This window comes from Mytilus edulis, chromosome 8, assembly GCF_963676685.1.
Source record: "Mytilus edulis chromosome 8, xbMytEdul2.2, whole genome shotgun sequence".
Classification (NCBI taxonomy): Eukaryota; Metazoa; Mollusca; class Bivalvia; order Mytilida; family Mytilidae; genus Mytilus; species Mytilus edulis.
Window position 1 is genome coordinate 4,723,778 of NC_092351.1, and position 9,452 is coordinate 4,733,229.

At 26.1% G+C, this 9,452-nt stretch overlaps 1 protein-coding gene across 1 annotated transcript; it reads right to left on the bottom strand.

Annotated features, from left to right (window-relative positions):
• Window positions 1-4,660: 4,660 nt before the first annotated feature.
• On the bottom strand, window positions 4,661-8,446 carry LOC139486699 (uncharacterized). The gene has a single exon (XM_071271621.1). The coding sequence runs from the start codon at window positions 8,444-8,446 to the stop codon at window positions 4,661-4,663; it is 3,786 nt and encodes a 1,261-aa protein (XP_071127722.1).
• Window positions 8,447-9,452: the final 1,006 nt, after the last annotated feature.

A 9,452-nucleotide genomic window follows, 5' to 3' on the forward strand; every position in this document is an offset into this window, starting at 1 on the left:
CACCAGAAATGCATTGTTACCTCCCCTTACAATACTTATTCTAAAACATTTAAAATCAAGAAAATATAATCTACCCGTGTACAAATTGTAACATTTATTATTTGATCATCAAATTTCGCTAATTTGATGGAAATCATATAGACTTTAGTTTTTCTGTTATTTACAATCCATGATGGCAAAAATCCCCCATACCACCTTATTGTTAGATTTTTTTTCAAAAGAAACCAATGTCTTGGAATATCATTTAATTAATACCGTAACGGATGGGATCAAAGAGATTACCCAGCAGGACAAAGCTACAAATACAACATTACACGTGAGATATAAACTTCTGAACCCATTTAAATCAGGTAATGGGTAAAAAAATATTTTCATATTACTAGAATTTTGTTTGAATACTGTTGGTTCTTCAATTCCAAAAGTACAAACCCATTAGACAAATAATTAATGACAATATACTTCAGTTAAGAAAACCGTTCACAAGCAGAACAATAGTTAAGATAACTGTACCAAATGTAAATCTCTTTCAACTACTTCAAATCAAACCCAATACATTATAAAGAATATCTAAGAAACGCCAATCAATAGTAATTAAACGAACGAATATTTAACCAAATTACATTATATTTAGTGTATACATATATATAGGCATGATAACAAACTGAAACGTTTGCAAGGAGAATAAAGTTTCCCCTCCCATATCTCATCCTAATATATTAAGATATTTTGTAATATGTTTCATAATTAAAGACAAAATATATGAAAACTCTTCACAAAGTATAGACCTTATATAACATTAAATAAGATGCATGACAAGAAAAAATAAATAAAGCATATATTTATTCTACCTATTGTATACGTTTAATGGGCTTAAACGCAAATAAGATAACTTCTTAAGAAAGTAAACGAGGATTAGTTGATTTTGATATAGTTTATAAGCAATTTAAACAAATGATGAAAATCAAAAATAAGAAATATAATTTTAGCATGAATTAAGTTGGGTAGCTCTTTTAGATAACACCACTACTGTCCGTGTGTTGAAACGATTTACGCCTACTAAACCCATATGAAATATACAAGGTCACACAATATACCACTCCTTTAGCCCCCCCCCCACAAAAAAAAAAAATATCTTCAATTTTTGACCCCCCATTTTAAAGAAAAAAAACCCTTTTTACATCCAAAATAAAAATTTTACCAACATTTTTGTGTGATTTTTAACTTCAAAATTAAGAAGAAAAAAAACACACTTTGTATTTATACCCCCCATAAAAAAAAAAAAAAAATTTTTTGTAAAGAGCACACCAAAACCTTAATCCTGGGGTTTTTTATAAAACTCATTTTTTCCCCTAAGGGGAGTAGTATAGTACTTGAACGACTCCAGCGCCCCCCTCCAAAAAAAAAAATTTGACCCCCAAAAAATTACCCTCATTTCAAGTAAAAGAGCCCTAAATTTTCATAAAAAAAAAAGCAAAAAAACACCCCAAAAAACACCAAATTTTCTTACTCCCAAAAAAACCGGGAGAACTGACAGAGAAAGAATTCTGTGGGATTTAAGAGAAAAAAAAAATCAATTTTTACTTTTAAAAATGAAAGAAAAGCAAGCGAGCGGAGCGAGATACACTCCGGTTATCCTTAAAAAATGGAAGCGAACTGTTCCCCTTAAAAAATGGAAGCGAACGATTCCCTTTATGAATTACCAAAATATCCCCATTGTGCTATTATATGTGGCCAAACTGGATGTGGAAAAACAGAGTTTGTTCTTGATTTATTAGAAAAAGAATATAGTGAAGTGTTCAAATATATAGTCATACTTTGTCCAACCATCCAATGGAACAAAGCATACAAAAATCGTGAATGGATTGGTGATGTTAGAAAACCAAAAACAAAAAATCTAATAATTGTTAATCCTATTGTTGAAGTGAGAGAAGCGAACGGTTCCCTTTATGAAGAAGAGAAGCTACAAGAACTACTAAGAATGTTCTTTAAAAAATATGCTGGTCATTCAACATTATATATCATTGATGACTGCAGTGCAACAAAAGAACTAACAAAGAAAAAAGATATGTTGTCCGAGCTTGCATTTTCAGGAAGACATGCGGAACAATCAGTGTGGGTCATTTCACAGAGATACAACTCTGTTTTAAAAGATTTAAGAGAACAAACAAAATGGTTATGCATGTTCTACACAAAAGATAGAGATAGTTTTGATAATTGTCTAAGAGAAAATGATGTTATTCCTACTTTGGAAGAAAGACAAAGAATAAAGGAAGAACTTAAAAAAAAGAAACATCGTAAATTAATATTAAAGACAGATCAACCTACTGATTATTGGTTACTTAATTGATTTTTTTAGCAATTCTCAAGTAATGCTTAAGTAATGCTTAAGTAATGCTTAAGTAATTCTTAAGTAATTTAACCAAAATAAGTAATTCTTAAGTAATTTAACCAAAATAAGCAAAATAATTCTTAAGTAATGCTTAAGTAATTCTTAAGTAATTTAACCAAAATAAGTAATTCTTAAGTAATTTAACCAAAAATAAGCAATAAAAAAAGCAATGCTGTTGGAAATACTAACAATTACAACAAACACTGCAGTCTTATCATTGGTTGGATATGTTGTATTTAATTTTTTTAAAGTTAAAAATAAATTATATCCGTTTTTTGAAACGTATAAAATGAATGCTGAAGAATTATTAAGCGAGCAAATTGTGGAAAACATAAATATTGATGATGAAGCGAGCGAAGTGAACGGTTCCCTTCAAGAAAAAAAACGCGAAAGATTATCAGCTGTTGTTGCTGGTGGAAGTAGTAAACAATATCTGGGTAAAGAATTACAACTGTCAGATATTGATAAAATGACAACAGAACAAATAAACAAACTATACTGTAAATATGAAGCAAGATTGGGAGCTAGTATGACCAAGACATTAGGAAACTCTTTTATAAATTTATATGTCATGGGTGTATCAAAGTTTTTTAAAGTTGTTAATCCACCAATTTTGATACAAGACTTAGAGGAAGATCCTTTTATCAATAATGCTTTAACTAATACATGTTGTGAACTGTACTATAGATATGGAATGTATCTTGCTCCTTTTACTGCAATATTAACAACAGCAAGACATATCGAACCACTCGCTTCGCTCGATTTCCAAAAAAAAGATGAAAAAAATGACATAAAAAATGATGAATGAAAATCCTGAACAAAAAGAAGTATTTAAAAAACCCAAACCAAAAGACCCAAAAAGAGTAGCTGCTGGTAAGAAAGGTGCAGAAGTAAGAATAAGAAATGCAGAATTGAGAAAAAAAGAAGTGGAAAAATTAAAAAAAGAAAATTCAAAAATCAAACAAATAACAAAAGATTCTGATACAGAAACAGATTATGAATCAAACGAACATATTCCTTCGGTTGAGAAACACTCCAGTTCCCTAGTTGATTATAAATTTGTACTTTTTTCTATAAGTATTGTTGGATTGGGATTGTTTTTTTACAACCAAAGTAAGAAACCAGAAAGAATGATTAAAGAAATAACAAAACCAGAAAAACAAAAGAAAGAAATTGATCCTTTTGAATTTAATTAAATTTAGTACATTAAAATGACAACTCAAAAAGACGGAAAACAAATAGCAAATATGTTATATCATGCTGGAGTGGAAACATTGTTAACAGTTGGATATGCAGAAATAGGTAAAAAGGTATTAAGGAGGCCAGCACCAAAAGTGGATTTTAATATGAATGATGTTGTAATGTTATCCATTGATATATTACTTGCAATGGCAACAAAAGATATGTTGATTAAGCAAGGTATAATACCTGCTGATATTATGAAGTAATTTTTGTTTTTATAAAATGGTAATTATTTATTTTCACATATGGGTAGTAATGCAAATGAAGAGAAAATAAGACATGATAAAGCTATAGAAAAATTAGAAAAAGCACAATCAGAATGGAATAAAAAAAGAATACAAAGATTAGATTTTATAAATGAACAATTACAAAAGGAACATCATGCGGTTCAGACTTTTGATGATGTTGACCAGGCAATGAAACTATACTATCGTGTCACGAATAAAAAATTTACTTCATTATCACCTAAACCTACATTAAGTGATTTTTATACTCCATCAGAAGACCAGAAAAATAGAGAGATTGCATTTGTTGTTGGTGGTATGGCATTAACTGGTTTTATTGTTTGGAAATTAAAATAAAAAATAAATACAATTTACGTTTGTATGAAAAATTGGAAAAATAAGAAAAAATTGATAAAAATTAGAGTCCCTAATTTCTGTACTTTTCCTGTTTTTAGGGGTATAGAGAAATAATAAAATAAAATAAAAAATTCTTAAAAAGAAATTTCAGGACACTGTTTTTCAAAAACATATTCATAAACTTTATCTGGTCTAATTAAAGCATCCCAACCAGGGGGAAATTTAGATAACTTTTTACCTTCAAACTTTTCCATTACTTTCATTTGTTGTGGAGTTAAAGGGCATTCACCATCATCTCTTAAACAACATATTTGATAATTTGATAACATTATTCTTCCTAATATAACAATAGCATCAGGATCATCTTCTTCAGTATAAGCTTCAATCATTTTTTTTGTCTTTTATTTTTAAGAAAAAAATTTAAATTATATATTTTTTAATTTCTTCTCTAATATCCATAAGGAAAACTTCTAATTAAATTTTCATTTTCACAATATACCATTCTTTTATCAAACATATAATCATAATCTTTAACTTGTTTAACTGTTTTAAGTTGATGATCTTTTCCTATTTTTATATTATTATATTTAACAGTTTCATATTTTTCATTTTCATCAGTAACTATTTTTATTTTTTTATCTAATGTAATCTTTTTTTCTACTTCAGCATTTAATCTAAAACCTTTACAACAGCTAACTAGTTTTTCTGTATCTAGTTTCATAGAATAATCTTTTGGACCAGCAGATATAAATTGTTTTATATGATTAGCGTTATGTTTTGAAACAATTTCATCTGTTAAATCTCCTAATTTATTTCCCATCATACTTTCTATCTTTTTACAAGCTTCAGAACCATCATCATTATAAATACAAGAATCTGTATCCATGTATAAAACTCTTTCTTGTAAAATATCCAATAGTTCGTATAATTTTAATCTAGCATGTGCTGTTGTAAACAAAGCTATATAAACATTTACACTTGGATTAGGTTTAGAGTATTCTTCTTTATTTTTATATTCTGTTAAAACAATATCTTCATCTAATATCATAGTACTTATATCTTTATATTTTTTATTAAATACTATTTTAGTTATATGTTCTAAAGTAAAACAATATTCTTTTTGTGTAAAATTATCTCTCATACCAAAATGTCCCCATAAATTATTTAAACATATTTTAGCTATAAATCTTAATCCTGAATTGTACTTAACTTTGTCAATATCTAAATCATAAGCAGTATTATCTATAATGTATTGTATTTTTGTTTTACATTCTTTATCGTTTTTACAATCATTTTTACAATATTTAGGATCACATTTACATCCTGAAGCTTCTTGTTTATATTTCATAAACGTATCTACATAAAGTTTAAATATATCTGTAGATGTTTTTTCAAAATGTTCTAGTTCATATATTTTTTGTAATTTATAACCTTTTTCTATTGCTTTATCTATTTCTATTGTAGACCATGTACCTACTATAACTCTTTCCTCATCAGAATGTATACATTTTTCATTTTTAATATTTTTACATTCTTTACATCTTTTTATTTCATGTATTTTATCATGTTTATTTAAAGTAGGATCGCTTGACGCATCTATGTGTTTACATTTAAAAGATATTTTATTCATACATGTTCTACATAATCCAAAAAGTAATTTATGTGTATTATCACTAGTTAATTGTTTATAAGGTAAAACAGGGTGATACAATCCTTTAGGTGGTAATATTTTACATTTCATTATTCCGAAATAATTCCTATGGGGATTTTTTATATAATCATCTACAGAAATATCTGTATATGTAATAGGATGTCCTATAGGATATTTACAATATTTATTTACTGATGGATACAGAGAACAAAAATCTACATATCTACCTTTTAAATCAGAAAGATTATTGTATAATTGAATAGTTTCTGTTCTTCCTCCATAAAATGCATCTCTTTTATCAATAGGTTTTAAATGTGGATCAACTTCAGGATATTTTTGTTGATCAAACTCGCATTCCCATATTGTATGAATTTTTACATTTGGTTTTAGATAATCTTCAATAGTTTTAAGTCTTTCTTTAGTTTGGTCATATAACTCTTTCATAGTTTTTTTATTTCTATCTTTTTTACATATTTCTTCAGGACTATAACATTTTGGACATCCATGCCAATAACATCCAAAAAATTCATAAACATTACGCATTTTATTTTCTCTATCATAATAATAACCATCGACTTTATAACATTTATTATTAATGAATAATTTCTTTTCACCTCCTCTTTTAGCATGTTGAATCATTATATTATATTCTAAAGAAATATACTCTAACCATTGTATTGATTTTTGTGAATGTACTTCTTTAATTGTCATCTTTTTGTGAATTCCAATTGTTTCATTTGTCAACATTAATGTTTTAAATATTTTTGTACAACATTGAGCAATTGTAATATATTGAAATGGATCGATACAATTATTGGTTATATTTAAAAATAATTTTTTATATAAGGTACAACCTTTGGCAAGAATTAAAACATCCAATAGACAATAATAAAATATTTCTTTATAGAATTTAAATTCTTTTTCTTTAACTTTATTATACCATTCATCAAATAATTCTTTATTTTTAATTGTCATAGTATTATAACCAAAATATTCTTTATCAGGATAAATTCCCTTATATTTTTGATTCTCTGTTGTATTAAAATAATGTGGAAAATAACCTTTGTTACCCACAAATCCAAATGTTTTTGGGAAAGCAGCTAATCCACATAATGTAAAATTTATAGAATCTATGAATCTTAAATTTATTCCTTTAATAAACATAGCTGTTAATTTTAGTCCAGAAGAAATTATGTTATGTTCAATTTTATTTTTTACAATGTATCCTAAAATCGGTTGCATATCATAACCTTTTCCATAATGTGAAATAAAAGTGTAGTCTTTAAATTTGTCTCTTATGAAATATTTACAAAAGTTGTCTATTACAGAATTTCCTATAGGGGTTTCATATTTAATTTTTTCTACATCACTAAAACAATCATCTATGTCTAATTCTAACAAGTTTAAATTATCAATATTGAAATCACATTTAAATACTTTTACATAGTTATTTTTAAAACAATAAATATTTTCTAAATCGTAAGCTATACAAAAATTCATTATATGTATTCCTGTTTCTTGATTTGCTTCAAAATCAAAATATATATATTTATTATTTTTTACTTGTTTTGGTACTGATGGTTTCATATAACATAAGTGTTCTTCATTACTTTCCGTGTATTTTTCATAACATATTAAACATATTTTTTCACCACATTTGTGATTTTTACCTGTATATGTTTTGTTACATTTATCACAAATATGTTGTTTTCTGATAGTTGTTACTGTGTTATCTTTGCATGTATGTTGTTCAGTATAACCAATTAAACATACTTTACAAAACCTACGTTTAGCTAAAAATCCTGTTATATTTGTTATAGTGTCAAAGTGTTCATCATGATAATATAAATATATTTGTTCATTATATTCTTCATTACCATTATATAAAATATATTCTGTACTATTTGATGTAAAAACAATTATCCTAATATTAAGATAATTTTCAAAAGCTTTTAAATCATCTAAATCATTTCCTTCTTTTTTTATTTCTACTCCTGATTGTTCATGCAAATCTTCAGCTAATCTTTTTTGTAATGGTCTACCCTCTTTAATGTGTTTTAATTGTGAGTTTGTAAAATTTTCTAACAACTTGTTTGAAGCTAAAGAAGTTACAATTGCCCTTGATAAACATATTGTATCATCATTTTTTATTTTGATAATACTTCTTTTATTTATGACATCTAATATTTTTAAAGCTTTACCTTTTCCTCTTTTATTGGGTATAATAGTAACTTCAAAAATAACTTCTTCTAAATTTAATTCTTCAGCACTATTTAATAATCTTTCCATTTGATCCATGAATAACTTTTTAACTGTATTATATGTTCTTATAGGCCAGCTTTTATGTTTAGTAATTATGATTTCATGAATAGGTACTATTTTAATTCTTCCATTAGGGTAATCTTTTATGGAATAGTCTACCATGTGATCAAAAGCATTTGTAAATGTTTCTTGTTTTTCATCCTTTAGACTAATTTTATAATTAAATACATAAATACTTGCTTTATGTTTATATTCTTTTGTCAAAACAAGTTTATATGAATCTCCTCGCTTGGATAAAATTTTATCCTTTTTTGCCTCCATTTTTAAAGAAAACATTTTAGTTACTTCAAAATGTCTAAAACAAATCTAACAAATAAATTAGCAGATGAATTACATCATAGAGTTATAAAATCTTTTCCTAAAAGACGTGTTTATGTTAATTCAATAGATCAAACATGGGCAGTTGATTTAATAGATATACAACAATATTCAAAACAAAATAAACACTATAAATATTTATTAGCAGTTATTGATATTTTTAGTAAATATGGTTGGTTGATTCCATTGAAAAATAAAACAGGAGTAGCAGTAAGTGAAGCATTTAAAACATTATTTAAAGAAAGAAAACCAATATATATTTGGTCAGATAAAGGATCTGAATTTTATAATCGACAAGTAAAAGAATTGTTAAAAGATAATAACATAAAGTTATATTCAACTGAGAATGAAGAAAAATCCAGTGTAGTGGAACGCTGGATAGGAACAATGAAACAACATATGTATAAATACTTTACTGCTAATGAAACTTTTAAATATTATGATATACTAGATAAATTAGTTAAAAATTATAATAATACAGTACATTCTTCAATTAAAATGACACCTGTTGAAGCAAGTAAATTAAAAAATGAATTAACAGTGTATAAAAATTTATATCCAGAAAAGGAAGAGAAAATTAAAAAACCTAAATTTAAAGCAGGTACTAGAGTAAGAATAACAAAAAAAAAAGGTAAATTTGAAAAGGGTTATACTACTCGTTGGAGAAAAGAAATATTTGTAATTGAAAAAGTTTTAAATACAATTCCTTTTACTTATAAAATAATTGATTTAAAAGGCGAAGAAATAACAGGTGCTTTCTATGAACAAGAATTACTTTTGACTAAGTTTTAAATCTCTAGGTAGATTTAAAATCCATTGAATAAATCCATTAAATCTTAAATGTCTGTTTTGTATAGCAAACAGTAATTACTGGTTTGAATAGTTGAAACGTTGTGAATTTGATATTTAAATCTAACTACAGTCAATTGTAATATTATATATATTAATA